Source organism: Podarcis vaucheri, assembly GCF_965113315.1.
Source record: "Podarcis vaucheri genome assembly, chromosome: 10".
In the NCBI taxonomy this organism is placed as follows: domain Eukaryota; kingdom Metazoa; phylum Chordata; class Lepidosauria; order Squamata; family Lacertidae; genus Podarcis; species Podarcis vaucheri.
The window spans coordinates 17,634,094-17,656,351 of record NC_138748.1 but is presented as its reverse complement, the minus strand read 5'-3'; the positions used below and the strand labels follow the sequence as shown (position 1 = coordinate 17,656,351).

General features: G+C 43.7%; 1 protein-coding gene across 3 annotated transcripts in view; it reads right to left on the bottom strand.

Annotated features, from left to right (window-relative positions):
• Positions 1-21,252, bottom strand: part of AASS (aminoadipate-semialdehyde synthase) — a 47,606-nt gene extending 26,354 nt beyond the window's left edge. The window contains exons 1-13 of one of the 3 annotated variants that reach the window (XM_082239562.1): positions 21,128-21,252; positions 17,628-17,850; positions 16,426-16,602; positions 15,248-15,332; positions 11,057-11,124; positions 10,309-10,455; positions 8,588-8,666; positions 8,381-8,508; positions 7,499-7,647; positions 6,739-6,861; positions 5,924-6,035; positions 366-425; positions 196-263 (exon numbers count right to left, since the gene is read on the bottom strand). In XM_082239562.1, the coding sequence (XP_082095688.1) occupies positions 196-263; positions 366-425; positions 5,924-6,035; positions 6,739-6,861; positions 7,499-7,647; positions 8,381-8,508; positions 8,588-8,666; positions 10,309-10,455; positions 11,057-11,124; positions 15,248-15,332; positions 16,426-16,602; positions 17,628-17,840 (1,409 nt within the window). In that variant the 5' untranslated portion in view covers positions 17,841-17,850; positions 21,128-21,252. Of the gene's footprint in view, positions 1-195; positions 264-365; positions 426-5,923; positions 6,036-6,738; positions 6,862-7,498; positions 7,648-8,380; positions 8,509-8,587; positions 8,667-10,308; positions 10,456-11,056; positions 11,125-15,247; positions 15,333-16,425; positions 16,603-17,627; positions 20,141-21,127 lie in introns of those variants that run through there. The other 2 variants (XM_082239563.1, XM_082239561.1) reach the window with 2 other exon arrangements.
• Between the last annotated feature and the right edge of the window lie 1,006 nt (positions 21,253-22,258).

Genomic DNA, 22,258 nt, shown 5'->3' with positions numbered 1-22,258 from the left:
AGCTGCAGAGAAGGTCCCCGAGTTGGCTTACGCATCAGCACCATTAGAATAAATACTTGTGACAGCCATGCCACACTCATGCTTTGCCACAGAAAACAAGGTAGGAATAACCCATCAGCATTGAAACACAATATGACACAATAATTCAAAACTTTAGTCAGATATACTGGGGGTGGGGAGAGAAAGCTATATTACCTGCGCTCCCTCAGTTTCTGGATATATTTATACTTATCAGTCAATGAACCATTGGATGCAATCACTGCCTACAAAAGTATACGAAACACATCATTACTTTCCTGGCGGCTGACCTCGCCATGCCCAAGTTAAGAGAGAGAAAAAGGAGTCAATTGGCTTGCAAGACTTACGTCTCTAACTACAGGTGAGTAATTCTGGCTTTCGAGGGGCTCCGAGGCTTCAGATAACAGCTGTGGAGATCAAGGTTTCCTGTCAGAGCACTTGCTTTCAGACAGATAATTATCTTTCACAGATAAGAGTCTTGGAAAAGTATATTTCATTAAAAACAAGGCAACCGTCAAGATTTAAACTGAGATTAAAATGCATACTGTGTTGCTAGTCAGGCTACTTTGAAGACCTGAAATTCTCCTGACCTTCAATTCTCAATTAAATTCTTCTTCCTAGATTCACTTCCCCCTTCCACCCCGCTTCACAGAGCTGCTGCGCCACCATTTAGACAAGATATAATACGCATGAAACAAATCTTGTTGCTGTGTATATCTATATCGCAAAGCAGGACCAACAGGCTGGAGAATCGAGTCAGGATTGGGGGAAGGCCAAAAAGACAAGGGACAAATTCTATTTGTGGTTTCCTTAGTAGAGATTTGGGAACCACTAATCTAGACAGACATGTGTAACTCTGGAAATCTCATTCTTTCACCCATACAATAGCTAAAGTTAAGAGACAGGATGGCTGGGAAAAGCTCTCCCAACTACACAAAGTGGTGATAAGCGATGAGACTGTATTTGCTGACTGATCAGAGAAGAGATAAGTTAACACTGGTGAGTTACCTGCCCAGGGCTGGACCAAGATATTTTCCTGCCTCAGGTGATGCAGCAACTTGTCTCCCCAAGATGCACAGTGCTAACTCTCAGTGTAAGAAACTGAGATATGAAAGCTAGGAGCTAAATGGCACCCAAAACTGAGGTTACAGGCGCAACAACGGAATGGCTGCGCGCTTGCTTTTTTAAAAAAATAACAAAAATACAAAGCTGAAAATGAATGAACTGCGGCTAAAATATTATGGTCATTTACACAAGGTCTAGTCCTTCCCCTGCCCACCCCCCTAATATTTTTAAGAGGGTCTCTTCTCCAGTCTTCGGAGAGTAGCTGGAAGTGGGGAGGCAAAAAAAGGTCGTCTTTTCCTTCCACTCTGCAGTTTTAATCGAAAATCTCAGGCGCAGGGCTGTGCCCAGAGCACTGAAACTGATGAAATTCCCTGTCGCAAAATGTGCCTAGATACAATGGGAGTTTCAAACACTGCTTAATGCTGGCCCGAGACATTTAGGTACCTGAGGTGACAAACAAGATGGCGCCCACAGCCACTTCCGCACAGAGCAGCTCATGGGATGGGAGCTGAATCTTATTTCAAAACGGGTTACAGGATTATGTCCCCTACTGCACCTGGACCAAGGCTCGGGAGAGGCCATGTGCCAACAGAGGAGGGTGACCAGGGTCTCAGGGAGAACAGCCGGGGGCTACTGCTGCTGCAACTGCCTCTGGGAATATGTCCCCTGAGGCAGTTGCCTCACTCTTGTCTGGCTGTTTTGTGGTAACTCAAAAACCGGGTGTTTTTTATGGTTATGACCTATGTCTAAGCAGAGCTCCACAGAACACATACACTTCAGTTCAGCCGGTCTTACTTCCAGTATATTACAGTGGATCCTCAGGTTATGTTACCTTCAGGTAACGTAGCTTTCGGGTTGCGAACACAGCAAACCCAGAAGTGTATTCTTCTGGGTTTCGCCGGACATACATGCGTAGAAGCGCTTTATTGCACCGCGCATGTGCGCAGAAGCAGCGCCTCTACTTGCGGATTTTTCAGGGTACATACAGACCCCTGGAATGAATTACTGTACATTTGTATCCAGAGGGTCCACTGTATTATTATTTATTAATTAAATTTATTGGTCACTTTCTCTTGCCATGCATAGGATTGTACAGTTAATCACTTGAATTATTACAAGCATATACAAAGGCCTTTAATGAACAGCAAAAAGAAATTGCTATACAGTATTTATAAGATAATCATTTCCCCCTCTTTTTAATTCAACAGGGAATTGGAAGTGGTCAGATTATGTGACGATGACCTGTGTCAAAAGAAAAAATGTTACAGGGGCTCTACACCACAGTGCAGAACACTGTATGGAGGGTAGATGGTTTGTGGCATTCTCTCATTTTTTGCAGCAGCAGATATTCGCAGGAAAGCTCTTGCTGCCATTAAGGGAGCCCAGGACTCTTGGAATTTCTTGCTTCCAGTCTACACAACAACCATTAACACTCTCTAAGCAGCCACTTATGACTCATCCAAAGCCATTAACACACAGCTTCAGAGAAGAGTTGAAAAACAGTGACCAGGAAGAGGGGTATATAAATGTCACCTGCTGGGCCTTGACTGCAAGGGCTTCCTAAGCTCAATGGCAGAGCATCGGATCTGCATGCAAAAGATCCCAGGTTCAATCCAGTCCAGGCTGGAAAAGACTGGTGTGAAGCCCTAGAGAGATGCCAGTCAGTATATAGACCAGGGGTGGAGAACTTTTTTCCACTCCAGAGCTACATTCCCAGCAACCTCAAAATTAAGGGTATGCGGTTGTTTATAGATGTTCTTTTTGTTCTGAATTCAACGGTTTGAGCGATTTCTTTGGTTCCAACGGCTAATGAATCCTCTGGAAGAGGGGAATCCAGGGCTCCCCCTGCCCCCATAATCCCTTAAGCATAAGGTCACACATACTCCTTGCCCCTCCATAAGGTCTGAACTTAGCCTCACAATAGGAGGCAGGAGGCGATCAAGGGCAGATCATACCCTAGGCAGAAATCCATCAGGATGGTGGATTGAATTCTGATACTTTCAAAGGAGAAGCGCAGGAAAGCCTTGCAGCTAGCTAGGGGGATGTGTACCGTATTTTTCGCTCCATAGGACACACTTTTTCCCTCCTAAAAAGTAAGGGGAAAAGTCTGTGCGTCTTATGGAGCGAGTGTGTGTGTTCCCTGGAGCCAAATCGCTGTTGTCTTGTGCCCCTGGGCTGCTCTTTGGGGGTGGGGGGAGGAGCCACAGTGCTCTGCCGGCAACCTCCGCTTTCCCCTGAAGCCCCGGCAATGTTTACAAGCAGCGGGAAGGCTGTGCGCTCCCGGGCTGCTCTTTGGGGGTGGGGGGAGGAGCCACGCGGCTCTGCCGGCCGCCTCTGCTTTCCCCTGAAGCCCGGACAAGGTTTGCAAGGTTTGCAAGCAGAGGGAAGGCTGTGTGCTGCTGGGCTGCTTTTTGGGGGTGGGGGTGGGGAGCTACATTGCTCTGCCTGCAGACTTTGCTTTCCCCTGAAGTCCCAACAAGGTTTGCAAGCAGACGGAAGGCTGTGTGCTGCTGGGCTGCTCTTTGGGGGTGGGGGGAGGAGCCACACTGCTCTGCCGGCAACCTCCGCTTTCCCCTGAAGCCCCGGCAATGTTTACAAGCAGCGGGAAGGCTGTGCGCTCCCGGGCTGCTCTTTGGGGGTGGGGGGAGGAGCCACGCGGCTCTGCCGGCCGCCTCTGCTTTCCCCTGAAGCCCGGACAAGGTTTGCAAGGTTTGCAAGCAGAGGGAAGGCTGTGTGCTGCTGGGCTGCTTTTTGGGGGTGGGGGTGGGGAGCTACACTGCTCTGCCTGCAGACTTTGCTTTCCCCTGAAGTCCCGACAAGGTTTGCAAGCAGAGGGAAGGCTGTGTGTTCCTGGGCTGCTCATGGGGGTGGGGAGCAGCAAATTGCTGTCTCTCAGTGCCTCCTAATTCAACTGCAAAGGATTGCCTAACTGGATTCTGAGCTCCATTTGAAGTTTAAAAATAGTAAGTTTGGGGATTTCTTCAAGTAGCAGTTTTGGGGAAATAGTCATAAATACATGCAAAGCATCTCCACAAACCAGTAATAGTAATTTCAGCTAAAACTGAGCAGGTATCTGGCTCAGGAACAGTTTAAACTGCACAGCTATAACCAGGCATCCTGTGTGTGTGTGGACCATGTTCCTAGTAGCTAATCTTTACTGCTGAAAAGAGGCTCTGATATTCCACTCCAACTCTATAATTCATTATACAAATTCTTACAAGTACAGTCCACCTATACTAAACCAAAAACATTGTGTTCTCTTGGTATTGAATGGAAGCTATTTATTTGCCCTCTTTTCCTCCTCTGTTCTTTGCTCAGTCACTCCATTTTGAATCTTCCTTTCAAAACAACCATGCCTGTTTTGAGAAAACTTCAGAGATTTGGGAACTGGAGCGCAATCATTTGATCTCTTTGCTGTTCCTCCATACTCCAAGCCCTTCTCATTTGCACAGCCCTGGTTTCTCTCCCTGACTATTAATATTCTTGATTAATAACAGTAAAATGCTCAAATTTTAGTTTTTGTGACTGCTGCCAATACTGACTTCCCAGTGATAATGAAAACAGCTACATTATAATGGAATGTGTCCTTTTTCCATTCTCATCATTATATACCGTGGCTCGCTTTAAAGCAGCAAAGTGGACAGGAGCCACACACACTTAGCTGTTTTAAATAGTTTAGTACAACATTTGAGTCAGATTTTTTTTCTTGTTTTCCTGCTCTAAAAACTTGGTGCGTCTTTTGGTCAGGAGCGTCCTATGGAGCGAAAAATACGGTAAATACCTTTACTGCTCTTTGGGAAAGAGGGTAGTTAAAAGGTGTTGAGAACTGGGGCTGTTGACAGGAGTGGGTGATGGGGCTCATGTTTCTACAGGGCAAACACTCCTACTTTGTGACATATTTGTGATGTATCGATGATGCTGTTGAAAAATGTATTATGGGAAATGGAGAGAGGTCTTTGTGCGTTTGAACCTTGTTGCAACAAATAAGGATCAGGTCTACTGACCGCTGTTTTGCTTCTTTGACTTGACTGCAGACTCCGCCTTTGCTGACAGGAGAGATCCACAGGGAGTGGCACCACAATAAGCTGGACAGCGGAACAAATCCACACCCCAGGATTTTTTCCCTTATCAACCTGAATCCCATGTAGTGGTACCTCTGGTTATGAACTTGATTCATTCTGAAGGTCCGTTCTTAACCTGAAACAGTTCTTAACCTGAGGTACCACTTTAGCTAATGGGGCCTCTTGCTGCTGCCACGCCACCGCCGCACAATTTCTGTTGTCATCCTGAGGTAAAGTTCTTAACTTGAGGTACTATTTCCGGGTTAGCAGAGTCTGTAATCCAAAGTGGTTTGTAACCCGAGGTACCACTGTAGTGAACAACACTCTTGTCTTGTCACAACACAGGCACTAAGATTTGGCTATTAACAGGAAATGAATTCTCTCTCTCTCTCTCTCTCTCTCTCACACACACACACACACACAGAGTTAATTCCCCTCTGAAAAAGAACACTTACACAACTGGCCAGATCACCACTGTGAAAAATGCGTACCGTAAAGAATCAAAATCCTCTTCAGCAAAATGGATAAATACATTTATTGGAACGGCTCTTTTAAGAGAGGTCTGCACAACTTTCCATGTCACCTGTGTTTAGCAGCCATAGGTTTCAGAGGAGGGGGGGAAGGTCCCACAAAAAACTGTTATTTGAATTAGTTTCTAAGAAACACTTCATTTCTGCCAGTTAAGTTTTACAGCAGATTTCCTACCTATGGGGCAGGCCAGAAGCTCCCCAACGCACAAACACTTAAACCCTCAAAACAGAAACAAGTCGTCCACTTACCATCTCTTCAATGTAAGGGAAAAGCATGTCTCCAAAGCATTCTGTTGATTCTATAGGAAGCTGAGCTGGCAGATTGTCAATGGAACACATCAAAATCCCTGATCCCTCCACACTAGAAAAGACAGAAATTTGATTCCAGGCAACAAAAGCTTTGTGCACTATTTCTCTCTTTTTAAAAAAAAAAATATATTTTTTACACAAATGTTTTTGCCTGGCACCTAAAGATATGATAGGAAGGCTCCTTGCACCCCTCCAGGTCTCTCCTGGAGGAGACACATGAAGAAGGGTTTTAGAGGATGATTGCAGAGTCTAAGAAGTTTCCTATGGGGAGAGGAAGTGCTATGTGCTTTGTGCTATTGTGGCCCACACCCATTTAAGGCTTTATAGGCCAAAATCAGCACTTTGTATTGGGCCCAGAAACTAATTGGCAGCCAGTACGTTCTGGCCAAGATTGGTTTTACATGGTCAAACCATCTTGCCTCCGTGAGCAACCTGGCAGCCGAATTCTGCACCAGCTAAAGTTTCCGAACTGTCTTCTCCCCACCAAGAGACAATCTTATTTTGTTCAGGAAGGCCACAAACCTTCCAAAGTGGCTTTTGTGTGTGTGAGTGACCTTCCTGCACAAAATAGGAATGCAAGAAGTTTCCTCTTGTGCATTTTGTTAAGTTACTTATCCTCCAAGATCCAAGCCCGTGCATGCTTGGAGACACCTCAACTGTATCCATCACAATTAAATGCAACACTACGAAATAACTGTGTGTTGCTTTAAAACTGAGCTTTTCAACACAAAAGAAAATTAGAAAGACCCTCTCACCTGTCGTGGATAATATGCTGATCGGCATCATACATGCAGAAGGGGCTATCTATTGTTGTACATTCTGTCATAAATTCTATAGACCCTCCAGTGTCTGCAGAGATGTCACATATTGCAACAAGTCTATTAAATAACAACAGCCACATAGTCAATAAATGATTTTCAGTTTTTTCAAGTCTTGAAGATACAACTCCCAAGTGCACCACCATCTACAGTGTCAAAAGAAATCAACAGCTGAACAAGACAGATTTAGTCTGCCATTAGTACTCAACAAAATACTCTCCTCAGGGAACCTTAGTAAAGATTTCAAACAAGGAATGGTTCTAGACCAGGGTTTCCTAAAATTTGGTTCTCTAGCTGTTTTTGGACTACAATTCCCATCAATCCCTAGTTAGCAAGACCCGTGGTGAGGGATGGTGGGAATTATACTCCAAAAAACAGCTGGAGAACCAAGAAGTAAAGCTCTGCTGGATGAAATACAATGGCCTCTGGTCTATTTTTTTTGAATCCTGCAACATGTTTAAGTTTTTACTCTGCTAATTATATGTCAGAGTTCTACTCTGGATCAATATTGAGTAGAATTCCATGACAGAACAAACTTTAAGCCAAGTCAAATTTTAGCTCTGGCCCCACCCACTTCTAGTTTCAGTCTCCATAAGATTGCCTCTGAGCAAATACAGTCCTCAAAAGAAAAACAAAACAGAGGATCCCCAGCACCGATTTCACTGATGCCTGCTATCACCAAATACAAGCTTCTTACTTGTGTGGCAATTGTGGGCATCCCTCAGTAGCAGCAGCAGAAGGTCGCAGAGGAGCCAGCAGTCGCTGCGCATCCTGCCTGCTTAGCAGCCGTGGAGTATGCTGCTCCCAGTAGATCCCATTGATCACGCAAGTAGCGTAAGGTGCAATCTGTAAAATAAAGCTGCAATTACTTCTTATCCTGTAAGGAACCAACACCTTGATCCAAACAGTTAACTATGTGATTCAATAACTATGTGATGCAAATCCTTGATCCTGATAGCATGCCTCACTTTATCAACTGGTCATGGAACCAGGAGGTTCTCTAGATTCAACAGGCCTCTAGACAATCATCAGCTTAAATGAAAAACGAGCGAGGTCCCAGCTAAAGAATGGGAACTTTAAGCTGATAGAATGTGAACAGCTGGCAGACTTAACACACAGAATAAGAGAACAAGAAGAGCATACGTTTAAAGAAGACTGGAAAACGTTTACTGAATATATGGGGGAAGGAATTATGCACATTTGAAAACATGGGCAGCATTAAGATAAATTCAACCGTGTAAGTAAGTTTTGATGGATGTAATAATGGAATACTGAATGGTTTAGTTTTTGTAAAATACGCAGGGATTTATGATATGCAAAATGAACCATGGAAAGAGAAGAAGGGAAGTCATGGATATTTTAAGGATGCTTAAATGAGTATTCTAAATTGTAAAACAGAAAAATTATATATATGAGAATCATCAGCTTAATTTTTTTTTTTTAGAAAAGCACATTGGTCACATGAGCTACACCGACAGGAAATTGGGTGTCGTGGGTAACAGAGGTCATGGTAATTATAAGGCAGAGGCTGACTCTCTTGGGACACTTAAGGGTACAATAATGGGAGAGGTGTACTCACATCCGTGTTGAAACGAGAGGTGTAGTGTTCTGGGTGCTTGTCATAGTCCACGGGATCATACACACCATCGGTCTTCCTTATAAGATGGTGGTGTCGACTCAACACCGTCCCGTAGACTTTTCTGAGATCTGTGGAGAGGAACACTGTAAATAAAAGAGAAACAACATACCCCGCAGAGCTTCTGAAGCCCATCCCAGAATGCCCTACCTCCAGTTCGAGAGACCTCCTTCAGCTCGTGGGGCTCCACAAACTCACAAGGGAGGGCATTGAACATTTCTTGGGCACCCTGTAGATAAAAGTAAGACTCATAGTGAGGTTAGATTTACCAAAAAATAAATAAAATGCAAGGTATTGGGCAGTCACAGGAACAACACTTCTGCCAAGGACTATCCTGCACACATCAGAAAGAGAGAGAGGTTCTGGATTTAAACCTAGAAGACTGGAGTTCAAATTGTGGAACTAGCACATCATTCAGTGTATGACCTCAGGCATCGCCTTCTGTCTGCTTTTGTCCAAGTTTCCTACCATATTATTCCAGAATGTATACTTGCTACCTAGACCTTCAACCATCCAACTCCTCCAAACCCTTTGCACCTTCTCCAGGTGGTTGGGTGCTCCTCAGGGGCAGAAATCAAACAGCAGTGGCAGCATAAACACAGCTAGAGACCTACAGATCATGTTCATCCTACTAGTTTAAGGGGCTCAGGTTCAGTGGAAGAACAAATGCCTTGCACAAAAGGTCACAGGTTCCAATCCCTGGCATTTCCAGGTAGGTCAGCAAGACTCCTAGCTGCTGTCAGTCCATGCAGACAATGACCAATGATCTGACTTAGACACAGACTTGGGACCAGTGTTAGAAACTCAGGCATATAAGCTAGGCACCATATGGCACCTTGCATCCCAACAACGAAATGTCTATTTGTCTATGACCCTTGGGGTCCCTTCCCATGCTACAATACTATGTATGATTCTTTGATCTCAACTACACTGCTTGACAGCACCTTAAAAAGCAGAGACATCACCTTGCCAACAAAGGTCCGTATAGTTAAAACTATGGTTTTCCCAGTAGTGATGTATGGAAGTGAGAGCTGGACCATAAAGAAGGCTGATCACCAAAGAAGTGATGCTTTTGAATTATGGGGCTGGAGGAGACTCTTGAGAGTCCCATGGACTGCAAGAAGATCAAACCTATCCATTCTGAAGGAAATCAGCCCTGAGTGCTCACTGGAAGGACAGATCATGAAGCTGAGGCTCCAATACTTTGGCCACCTCATGAGAAGAGAAGACTCCCTGGAAAAGACCCTGATGTTGGGAAAGATGGAGAGCACAAGGAGAAGGGGACGACAGAGGACGAGATGGTTGGACAGTGTTCTCGAAGCTACCAGCATGAGTTTGACCAAACTGCGGGTGGCAGTGGAAGACAGGAGTGCCTGGCGTGCTCTGGTCCATGGGGTCACAAAGAGTCGGACACGACTAAATGACTAAACAACAACAACACACTGCTTGACTGCAGCTTGCTCTTACAACAATTCACTCATCCCAGTATGCAAGAAGGAGAAACACACGCAGTGGAAATTAAAATTGTATCAACTGTGGAGTAAGGCCCAGTTGCCAACCTGGCTCCCAGAAATCTCCATGTGGTCACCACTGGACCCACGCCAGTAGCAAAACGCGCCTGGCTAATTTCGAACACTGACTTGGACTAATGATCTGACTCAATATAAGGCAGCTTCCTATGTTCCAGCCATCGCATGGGAAAATTTATGTGCACATCTCATTATTCCTGTGTGGAAGGAACAGAAATGCAGTAAAACGGGCCTATAGCTTTATTGGAAGATATGAACAAGCCTTATATGTACAACAAGAAGCCAATATCTCAGTTGCAATGAGAAAACGTACTAGTACCATGCATTTGAAGAATGCCTTACCTTAGACACGTTGCCGGTGCCTGTAAACACAAATGTTATGGGTCCAATAGACTTTGGCATCAAGCCTAGTGAAATTTCGTAACCAGCATCGCGGACTGCTTGGACAGCCTGGCTACTGTTTCTGTAGTTATGGGCCATACCAATGTGCTGAAACCAGGAAGAGATTAATGTCAGTAGGCAGCTGGACTGGTGACTGGGAGTGGCTGCCAAGACCATATTACACCAGTCCTTAAAGACCTACATTGGCTCCCAGTACGTTTCCGAGCACAATTCAAAGTGTTGGTGCTGACCTAGCCCTAAAAGGCCTCAGCCCAGTATACCTGAAGGAGCATCTCCACCCCCATTGTTCAGCTCAGACACTGAGGTACAGCTCTGAGGGCCTTCTGGCGGTTCCCTCACTGTGAGAAGTGAGGTTAAAGGGAACCAGGCAGAGGGCCTTCTTGGTAGTGGCACCCACCCTGTGGAACGCCCTCCCACCAGATGTCAAGGAAATAAACAACTGTATTTTAGAAGACATCTAAAGGCAGCCCTGTTTGAAGCTTTATTCTGTTTTTGTGTTCTGTTGGGAGCCACCCAGAATGACTGGGGAAACCCAGCGAGACGGTCGGGGTATAAATAACAAAATGATGATGTTGTTGATGATGGAGTCAATAGGCCTTTGGGACAAATTAACAAAAATCTACCCATCCTACCCCTCCACCGCCATATTCCCCCAGTAATATATATAGAGAGAGAGCGTGCGCCTTACCATAAAAGGAGTATGATGCCCTAGGGCAAGAAATCGCAATCCCATTCCATGTAAAATGTTGATCATACCTGGTTCAGAATTACATAATACACAGTTAGTACAGTACACAGACTTATTAAATGCTGCAGCAGAGTCAAACTGGTGAGAGAAGTAAGGAAAATTAATGGGAATTCTAGAGCCGCAATGCCTCAAGGGACCAACGACCCATTTGCTCCAAGTGCCTGGGCAAGGCGGAACATCCACCACGAACCCAACAGTCATCCAAGCCCAAGGTGGATTTGATTTAAATCAAATCAATTTAAATCACAATTTAAATCATTAGTCAGTAAGACTTGATTTAAATCTTTCTTTGTTTTTTACAGAAAGACTTGTTCTTGCTGGTATAATCTTAATATTTACAACCAGGTGACGGTTTCATTTTTGGAATAATAAAATTTCAGGGTAGTTTTTACAGTTATATCGAAAATTACTGATTTGATTATACTATTAGAAATACATAGACAGATAACTATGAAATCATTGTTAGGTTTAATAAGTTAACTGTTTCTATTTGGACTTTTTTGCTGTACTTTATTGGAAGGAGAAAAATAATCGTTTCCTTAATAACAATTTAAAGAAATTATTTAACTCAAACATTAACATTATAGCATATGCATCCATGTTTGTTAACTGATGTGGTTAAACAATTTTGTTTTAAAAAAGAAGAAGCTTAGACTGAGCTTTAGTATACATGAAAAACTTAAAACAAATCCTTATTTCCTTATAGTTGCTTCAAACAGAATATTTTAGCGGGGGTTTCATTCTCCTGTTTCCCAAATGTGTCTTAGTACAGTGGTGCCTCGCAAGACGAAAAGAATCCGTTCTGTGATTCTCTTCGTCTAGCGGTTTTTTTGTCTTGCGAAGCAAGCCCATTGACGGATTAGACGGATTAGCGGCTTTTAGCGGCTTATCGGATCAGCTGATAAGTGGTTTAGCGGCTTAGAAAAGGGGGGAGGGGAAAAAAACAGCAGGAACTCGCAAGACATTGTCGTCTTGCGAAGTAAGCCCATAGGAAATTCGTTTTGCGAAGCACCTCCAAAACGGAAAACTCTTTCGTCTAGCGAGTTTTCCGTCTTGCAAGGCATTCGTCTTGTGGGGCACCACTGTATCTTTATTTTTAAAAATTAAAAAATAAGAAAGGCCATAATGCAGTAGTGAAGCTCTTTGCATGCAAAAGCTCCCAGGTTTCACTGTGTCTAGTTATAAATGGATCAGGCAAGACCTGGCTCAAGACCCTGGAAAGAAGTGCTATTTTTCTAGAAAAAGAGATGCTGGAACTCGCAATGAACAGGCTCCCTTGTTTTCTTATAACAGCAATGGCACCCACCTGAGAAGCGCTGGAACGGGGGCCACTAGGGGGGGCATTGGAAGATGGCTGACAATAACATCTCTCCGACCCACACAAGGTAATTTGGAGGCTATGATGGGGGTAATTAGCCTCCTTAACCCCCCCCCCCGGATTGTGGGGGGGACGGCCCTTGCCTGCTGTGCCCTATACCACCCCCAAATTTGTGGGGGTGGGGGCACTAGGCACAAAGCCCTCCTGTGGGATTTCGGCACTCCTGGACGCCGTCCCTGATTCGCGCCACTAGATGCAGAACTTCAAAGGAAACAATTTGGATGAAAGGAATGCACATATTTCAAGAAAGAAGGGGGAGTAAAGACTGCTGACAGAAGAGATCTCTGACAAAACAAGATAAGAATAAAATATGAGAAGATACGTCAAGACAAGGTACGGCAAATGACTGATGGGGGAGGGGGAAAAACTCTCCCTTCTTTCCCTATGTGATTAAACAAGAATCCCCTCCCCTCACGAGTCAGAAATGTCATTTTAAGGACTTAAGCTGTGGATTTAAGGCTGTGTGGAGATAAACTTTCGAACCAAAGCACGTTTTAAGACGAGCATGGAATGTGTAAGAGCTCTGGAATGACGCAGTTAAAAATGCCGTCGCCATATTGGGAAGTTCTGTCGGAGGTCTTGAGTCTGGGAGGAGAAAGAGAGAAATAGAACTGTTTATATATGTGGGTTAAACTCCTCAGTGGGACTTAAGAGCGACAGCTTTACGAGACTATGATGGAAAGAGTGATGTTATCTATGAAGGAGATGATATATGGAAACCATCTCGATTTGAGGATTGGAAGAACGGAAAATTCACACAGGACTATTATTACTATTGGTGTTTATCGGCTTACGGAGACTATCAGAAGAGATCATAAAGAAAAAAGAGAAAATATATGAACAAGATGTGATGTGGAAACAGCAAGATAAGATGGGATACAATTATGAACTCTGTTTGGACTGATTGGGACATTAACGCAGCAGCAAGAAGATTATCAGAATTCCCCTTCGGATCTTGAAATATGGGTCCCCCCAACAAAATTTAAAATTCAGCTTTGTAATTCGGAATTTATGTGATATGATTTAATTTGATGTGACTGACCAGTTAATAAAAATTATTTTTAAAAAAGAGAGAGAGAGAGGTGCTGGAACTGATTTATGGGGAGTTCTGGCTGAAAAAAAAGCCCTGCTGGAATGCCACTGCCAAAGCAGATTTTACAGGGATAGGCATGTTACAGGCGTGTACCTGGACTCACATGTGCACAGCCAGCATTCATGCATGTTCATATACACTATTCACACAACACCTCCTCACAGACGAGTAGTACGGACCAGATGGAAGGCAGTTTCCCAAGTTTCTTATGTCTCACTTAAGGTGAAAAATCCAAGTAAATTGGCAAAAATGTATAAATCTAAATCAAATAAGTGTTGGAAATGTAAAGAGAAAGAAGTTTTTTTATCATATTTTGTGGTCTTCTAGTAAGGTTAAAGCTTACTGGGAAATGATATATAATGAAATGAAAAAGATGTTTAAAATAACCTGTGTAAGAAACAACCACCATAAGCTTTCCTTTTCGGGAATTATAGGGAAAGAACTACCGAAACCTTACAGAAACTTATTCATGTATGCTACTACAGCGCAATAACGTTACTCACCCCAAAATGGAAAGAAGCAGAAGTCCCAGCAAAGGAAGAATGGATACAAAAACTTAAGATAACTTTTTAGAAAAGAGTGGAAATGGTGCATTGAATATTTACAGATAAATTGTAAACAGATAAGAACATTGACAGGATTATTGTAATAACCTGCAGTTTCATAAGAGTATATATTTAAAGAAGATGAATAAATGAGCAAATTAAGTTAATTTGGATATGCAGATATATTTTAGAAGACATCTGAAGGCAGCCCTGTTTAGGGAAGCTTTTAATGTTTGATGCATTACTGTATTTTAATATTTTGTTGGAAGCCGCCCAGAGTGGCTGGGGAAGCCCAGCCAGATGGGCAGGGTATAAATAATACATTATTATTAATGGTAATAAAAATAAATTTAAGGAACTACAAAAAGAGAGGGAAGGAAGTAAAGTTTTGAAATGTCAAAAGGATTGTAAAATTAGTGAAATGTATAAACCTGCAAAGTATAAATAAATTTTAAAAAAGAATAAAATAAAATGCAAAAATCTTGATGGTGGCATAGCAGAAACATTCCTCCTCCCCGATTCCCATGCTCACTAATTACTGTTTAGAGATTTTTTTAATATAACATTAAGCAGTGTACTACAAAGGAATTTCAGAAATAGACTGGAAAGAGAAGCTGCTGAATTGCAACTCATTACCAAACTTAAAACCATGGAGAGACCTGGTTTGAACAAAGACATTGGATTCTTATCCCATTATACATGACTAAGCCATTTCTCACCTTTTCACCCCTTGCCTTTTCCTGTAAGACCTATTACAGTCGTTAAGAGTTAAGAGTCGTCAACAGGCTCATCTCAGCTATCTGCCAATCTCCCATTCCCACCACCCTTCTGAGTAATACCCCTCCCCACCTTCTCACTATATAGAAGGATCTGCCAACTTCTGTTTCAGTGTATCTGAAGAAGTGTGCATGCACACGAAAGCTCATACCAAGAACTAACTTGGTTGGTCTTTAAGGTGCTACTGGAAGGAATTTTTTTTTATTTTGATTAAGCAGTGTGTTAATGCTTTTATAGCGAATGAGTAAGTTAAATAAATAAAAGCTAGCAGGTGCAAAGACATGGAATTCCTTCCGGTTGAAAATGGCCAAAACACAATATTAATTTTCTTTAGATACCTGCAACGCCAGCCCACTTTCCGAAGGCTACGACTCGCACTCCTCTGTGATCCACCATTTTCTCGTAATCTATCAGTCGAATGTTCTGCAAGTACAACACACCGAATACATTTGTTCTCAGGCTCCATTCATCTCAGTACGCTAAAAATCAAAATCAAATCACAGCAGCCCCTGCCATTTATAGAAAGATGCATGTAAAGGAAGCCGCTTCGATTCTTTTACAGAGCAATGCTTTGAGAACTTCTCCTATGAGATAAATGGGATTTCTAAATAAAAAGAGGCAAAGATAAGCCTTCCAGCCACTTCCATTCATCTCAGTAGGGGGTTAGACCAGGGGAAATGTGCCTTGAGTGCATTTATTTCAATGGGTCTACTCTGAGTTCACTAATAATAATACTAATAAAATTTTATTTATATCCCACCCTCCCCAGCCGAAGCCGGGCTCAGAGTGGCTAACAACAGTAAAAATAACACAGTTTACATAAAATCAGTGTTAATTAGTTAAGATACATTCTAAAATCAATTCAGAATCAAATTAATGGCAACCACTTGGCTAGAGTTCTATGAAGATTACAGAAGAAGGGGGTCAGACTGTGCCTTGACCAAACGCCTGGTGGAACAGCTCTGTCTTGCAGGCCCAGGAGAAAAATGTCAAGTCCTGCAGGGCCCTAGTCTCTTGTGACAGAGCGTTCCACCAAATTGGGGCCACAGCCGAAAAAGCCCTGGCTCTGGTTGAAGCCAGCCTAACCTCCCTGTGGCCCAGGATCTCCAAGCTGTTTTTATCTGAAGACTGTAAGGTCCTCCGTGGGACATACCAGGAGAGGCTGTCCTGTAGGTACAAGGGTCCTAGGCTATATAGGGCTTTAAAGTTTAAAACCAGCACCTTAAACCTGATCCTGTACTCCACCGGGAACCAGTGCAGCTAGTATAGCACCGGGTGAATGTGATCCCGCAGCGAGGAGCCCGTAAGGAGTCTCGCCGCGGCATTCTGCACCCGCTGGAGTTTCTGGGTCACGTAGAGTGAGTTGCCTTTTATGCTACTAAAACACACTGCCGTCAATTCATTGCCGCATCATGAAAACCCAATATTGCACTTTGCAAATCCTCTCATTCTGCTGAACTGACCATTTCAGCATATTATAATAATAGTTAGCAATCCTCGGTAAATGAAATATTACCTTGCTCAGGATCTCATCCAACAAGGGCATATTTGCCTCCTGAGCTTTAATAGTATGAGAGAAGAATGCATAGTTCTTGTTGGGAATTAGCTTATCCTCCGGCGGCCTCTTCACACCCACAATCAGGCAGGCCTCTGAAATGTCTTCCTGTATAATACCGCCAGCTTTAACATAGTCCTGCAAACAAAGCATTGAAGAGGAACTGACGTCTTGAGCCAAACTGAACAAAGGCAGAAAATATCAAGATAGTTCAGTAGATGCTATTCCAGAAGGTGAGCCTTATTTCTATACTGGCTATCCACTCCTGTGGGTGGGGGAGAAGAGATTCCTTCCCCACTTATGAGGGGTATCGTTCTCACCTGCCATTTCTAAATGAAACCACACACTCGGTGCCAGAGCAAAATGGCAGTACACAAGGATTGCTATTTTCATATGAGACAGAGGGGAGGCTTTCAGCCAAAGATGTGGCTTGTGGGTTCATATACGAATGAACCTTAATTGTTTAAAGCCACAGGCCACCACAATATTGATTCCATAAATCTTTATGTGATCTCAGTGGGGCTGTTAAAGCAATTTTAGACTCTCAGCTTGATGGACTTATTATGGGAGGAGTTCAGGTGCCATTTTACTTCATTTACTTTAAATTGGGGGATGCTGGCCCTGTTGGGGTTTTGCCCATTCTGCTGAGTGGGGCCTGGACCCCTCACTGAAGTCACCACTATTGTCAACCTCCATCCCCTCTGCTGCTTCCAACTCTTCCATCGTCCACTCATTCATCTGTAGCTCCTTCCTCGCTGCACCATCTCCTCCTGTCATTCATTCACACACTCCTCCTTCCAGCCCTCTTTTCCTAGGTGCTACCCAGTTCTACAAACTTGCCTGGTGCCTACCACCTCTTTACCAAGTCCCTTGTGTTTGCTTTTTCAACCTCTCCTCTTCTAGGGCCTTCTGGATCCTGCTCTGCCCCACTCCAGAAAATAAAGCAGCTCAAACAGCAGCAGCAAACTTTGTGACTTGCTCAGTCCCTCTGTGACATCAGAGCAGTTCAGGCAATCACTGCCAAGAGGCTTCATCAGCACCCATAAAACCACTATGGGCATTGTAACATCAAGGGCCCAATAATTGTGATTAGACGTGCACAAGAAACAAACTGTACGCCACTCCTACCCTCGTGGGTCAACAACAAAAATGTCGGCACTTACTTTTTCATGGATGGACCTTCGATTGGATGGTTGCACCAGAACTTTGTAGCCCAGGTTGGTTAAAAGTTTGACGTGCCGTGGGGCTAACGGGGCTCTTCTTTCCCAGGCATTGACATCCTCTCTTCTGATTGCCAGGACAGATTTATGATAATGCTGCCACCTTGAAAGATGGCTCTCAAACCTACCACCTGTGCGTTTGAATGCTCGAAGCATGATTAAAAACCTAACAGCAAGCAAAGACAAAGTAGTAAGGAGATGCAACATAAAGCTGGTCAGAAACAGCCATTGCGTGTCCGTCAATCTCCTGCCCCCAACAAAGAAAACGCCTGGTCTCCTTAGAAATCTGCTGTAAAACTAGTTAGTTTTTAACACAAGGTGCAATGCAGAAGTCATAACTGCATATTGCCAATTAACTGTGCAAACGTTTCAAACTTTTTCAGAGGGGGAAAAACCTTGAATGTTGTCTTCCTTACAAGTGAGAACATGAACTGAAAATTGTTACAAGGAAAGCAATCTGGTAACAGTCAAAAGTAACATTTGTATCTCAAATTCAGTCAAGGAATCCAAGAATTCTAAACAGTGTAACCAGTGCAGAATGAATGAGAAAAACTTGGCCTAAATCATCAGCTAGTCCCTTCTGACATTTAATTCCAAAACTATGGATGCAAGAATAGATTTATGGTTCTCACACTAAGTGGAAGGAAGAACGATACGCAGTGTGAAAGGTTGGCAGTGGCCAACCTATAACCGCCAACATTTGTCCATTTATTGGTTTTATTTAAATAATTATACCTCCATTCTTAAACATGACCAGCACCATGTACATTTTCTTACATTGTCAAATGCAATATGAAATCCTGGCCTTCTCTTTACATTATAAAAAGAAGAATTTCGACGCAGCCCTGAAAATATCCATACTGCAGTCCCAAAATTGTTTTGCAGCGCTTACTTCTGCTTGGAAGTAAATCTCATTCAGTTCAGTAAGGCTTATTCACAGGTAAGTGTGCCTAGGACTGAAGTTTTAGTTACCACTTTAGTAACCTTGGTGGTTTCCTTTGAAACAAGCGCTATTCCACAGGAAGCAAAAACCCAAACATTACAAATCTGAAACTGCAACCGACATCACTCCCGCTGTTTTACACACCAAATTCATGTAAGATTGAAGGGAGAATGACAACTTTCAATTTTCAAAGTGCATGTGGTTATTGATACATATCAACACAGTAAAATTACCCAGCAGGCATTGTAAAATTTCAATAGATTGTGGCTCCAGTATTGAGCAGAAAGTGGTTTGATTCCAAATATGATCTACTGCCCATCTCATCATAGCCTGACAACATTCGCAAGGCAGACTGGGAACTGTTGATCTTAGTGCCACAATATATCAGACTGGATAACATAGAGAACAATTTGTTATATTTGTAGCTTTAACATCTTTACTATTACAATTATCAGCAACAATGGTTCAATACACACATTCACAACTATTTGGTCTCAGTTGTAGGATTCACCAGTCATTAGGACAAACAGTAGTTGCTATTTGATGACTAAGAGAGTGGAAAAGTTCACCACTCCCAACCCTCTTCCCTCCTCACTGATGCCATTGCAAACACTATTCCCTTGAAGTCAGGAGAGCTCTGTGGTCCAACTTTGCCTTGGCTTAAGGCAAAAAAGAAAAACACACTCACTGCCTTTTAAATATATTCCAAACAAATGCAAGACTGCTACCAGGACAACCAAGCCCTCAGTAAAACCTTTCACATTTCTGAGCTTAAAGTTCCTTACATATTCCAATAAGTGGAAGCCAATTACCACTGATATCAACAGCAAGAGATTTTATGCCTTTCTATGGGCAATGCAAAAAGGTTGTTAAATTTATCTGTCTCTAGTTGCAAAGACTGTACATTTGCCAGGGCCTATGAACATCGTCAACTAGAGAAGCAAGGTAGAAAGGCGAACAATAAAGAGTATTGGGGTTCCTTGAAGACTAGCACCTTGTAGACTCTTTAAAGACAGGGAGCCTTGAAATGCTAACATATTTTTGGTTTTTAAAGCAGTGGTTCTCAAACTTTTTTCCTCTGGGCCATACTTTCAGAATAAAAATTTGTTCGCAGCACACCAATTATTATTTTTTATTGGTAACAAACACAACTAGGATTGTCCTAGTTCATTGATCTTGCTCTCAATTTGAAAAGATAATTATCCATATTCTGCAAAAAAATTAAAAAGTTATACTAACAAAAATATTTTGATACTATACTATGATACTATACTAAAAGTTTGTTTGATACCATACTACACTGACGTGTTTAAATGTTTCTTTGATTGTCCTTGAATCTCCCCCACACACACACACACTTGCCGTCCTCTCCTGCCACACCCTTTAAGAACCATTGCTTTAAAGACGCACTGCCCTTTTTGGCATCAAAAGGCCAACCTAACCACTCCTCTTGAAAGAAACAGCCACCTTTCCCTCAGGCTAAAAATTCCTCAAGTCTCCAGATTTGAGGAATGCAGGGAGGGAGGGAGACAAAAGGGGGTGGAGAAGAGTCAGTTGCTCACCGCATTCATTGCCCATCAGCCTATAAAATGAAAAGGGAAGACATTTAAAATGTCCAGAACCCTTTTAAGTTTCTCGCAGCAAAAAAACCAACAACACAGGCTTGTGGCAACTTTAAAACTACCTTAAAAAAAATTGTAAAAACTTCTGTGGGATAGCTTGGTTGCTAGAGCACGCGGGTTAATCTCAGGGTTGTGGGTTCCAGCCCCACGTTGGGCACAAGATTCCTGCAATGCAGGGGGTTGGACTAGATGACCCTATGGTCCCTTCCAACTCCAGGATGCTAGGAAAGTCTACTTCATCAGGTGCATGAAGCCTCAGGTACGAGGAGAGATGGGGAGACGCGAACGAAGCACACAACCCGGTTTCTTTGGCCCACGAAAGCACCCATATGGCCGAGTAATCAGAGGAGCAGCGCTCTCTCTCTCTTTTAAAGGGGTCTCTGCCTAATCCGTTGGGAAGAAGAATTCTTTGGGCTCCCACACTGAGAGCTAGAAACTTTAAAGGCTTAGTTTAGTTTTGAAAACTAATAAAAATCATTATAAAAAGAAACTTAAAGGCTTCCTCAAATGTGAAAGGCAAGAGTGCGCGACGCTCTCCAATTACGCATTGCCAGAAATGGAAAAAAGCTCCACTAAAAAAACGCAACGCAGCTTCACACTAGAGGTTGTGCAATGCAAGTAGGCACCTCGGCTTTCCCCGTGAGGCCTAAGGCAAGCGATTCCAGGCGCCTGAATCTCTAGATCTCGCCGCTTCAGCATCTCCAGCAGCAACGTGGGCGCTGGGATTCCCTGAGGCTCCTAGGCCTCCGTTGCAAATATATATATGATCTCCTCCTTCAGCACCTAGGAGCGGCGAAGCTCAGGCTTTTCCCCCCGTCGCAGATAGGCAGGAAGGCAGGCTGCCCTCCCCAAGAGCGCGCGCCACTTTGCTCGCTTACCTTTCGGATCCACGCGTGGGAAAGGTGGGCGCCCCGCTGCCTGTCCCCGGCGAGCTCCGCCTGCCTGGCCTTGCGCAACAAGCGGCCAGCTGCCCATCAAAGGCGCGCGGTTTGCAACATTGCGAGGGGAGTCGGGCCGCCTCCCCCGCCGCCAGCCAATCGGGCGCGACCTGGTGGGAGCAACCTTCCCCTTCCGCCAGTCGCAGAGGCCACCCGGAGCTGCGTCACTAGGCGAGAGCACGCGAGGATCCCGCGCTGGAGGAGGGTTTCCCAAGGCACCAACGGGCAGCACTCGAAAAGCCAGGAGACCCCGAAAGTTGTTGAACTTTTTTAAAAGAAGATTTTAAGAAGACCCCAAGATTGAACTTTTTTTTAGGAATTCCCCAAGATTGAGGGTTTTTTTCAGGAAGACCCCACGATTGAGCTTTTTTTTTTTTTTTGGAAGCCCACAAAACTTTTTTAAAGGAAACCAGCGAAATGGTTGAAATTTTCTTAGGGAAACCTGAAAGTTGCTTAACTTTTTTTTTTAGACAAACCCCAAAGTTGTTGAGGTATTTTTATTTTTTTTACAAAAACGCTCAGTTTTTCGAGTGACTTGCCTAAGATCCAGGACAAAGCAACAGCTTTCAGAATCCCCCCCCCGTCAATTCCGCCTTTGAAATTTCTCCAATGTCCGGGAAAATACGGGCGTATGGCAGTCTTAGGCCCACAGCCCCCTTTCTGACAGATCTGGTGTATGCAAAAAAAAGGGGGGGAGGGAAGGAGAGAAATGTAAAATGGAGGGGGGGCGAGAAATGGGAAACCCAAAGGCCATGAAGTGCAAGCTTGGGACATGTGAGTTCCGCATTTACCGTCACACTGGAGCAGAGTACATGCTTTGCATGTAGCATAGAAGCCAACTCCTAGGGACCAAGGCCCCTTTAGCCCCCCCAATAAAATATTTAAGAGGGCTAGCCCCCCCCCCCGAAAAGTGACTGGGTAAATCCAGCCAGATGGGTAGGGAATAGCAGCAGCAGCCATTACCATTCAAATGGAGTTTGTGCACTGTATCTTGTGATCGATTATGCAGGACGTGGCTTACCTGTCCCCTCCCCTCAATATTTTATTCAAGTTAGCTCCCTTAGCATGTAG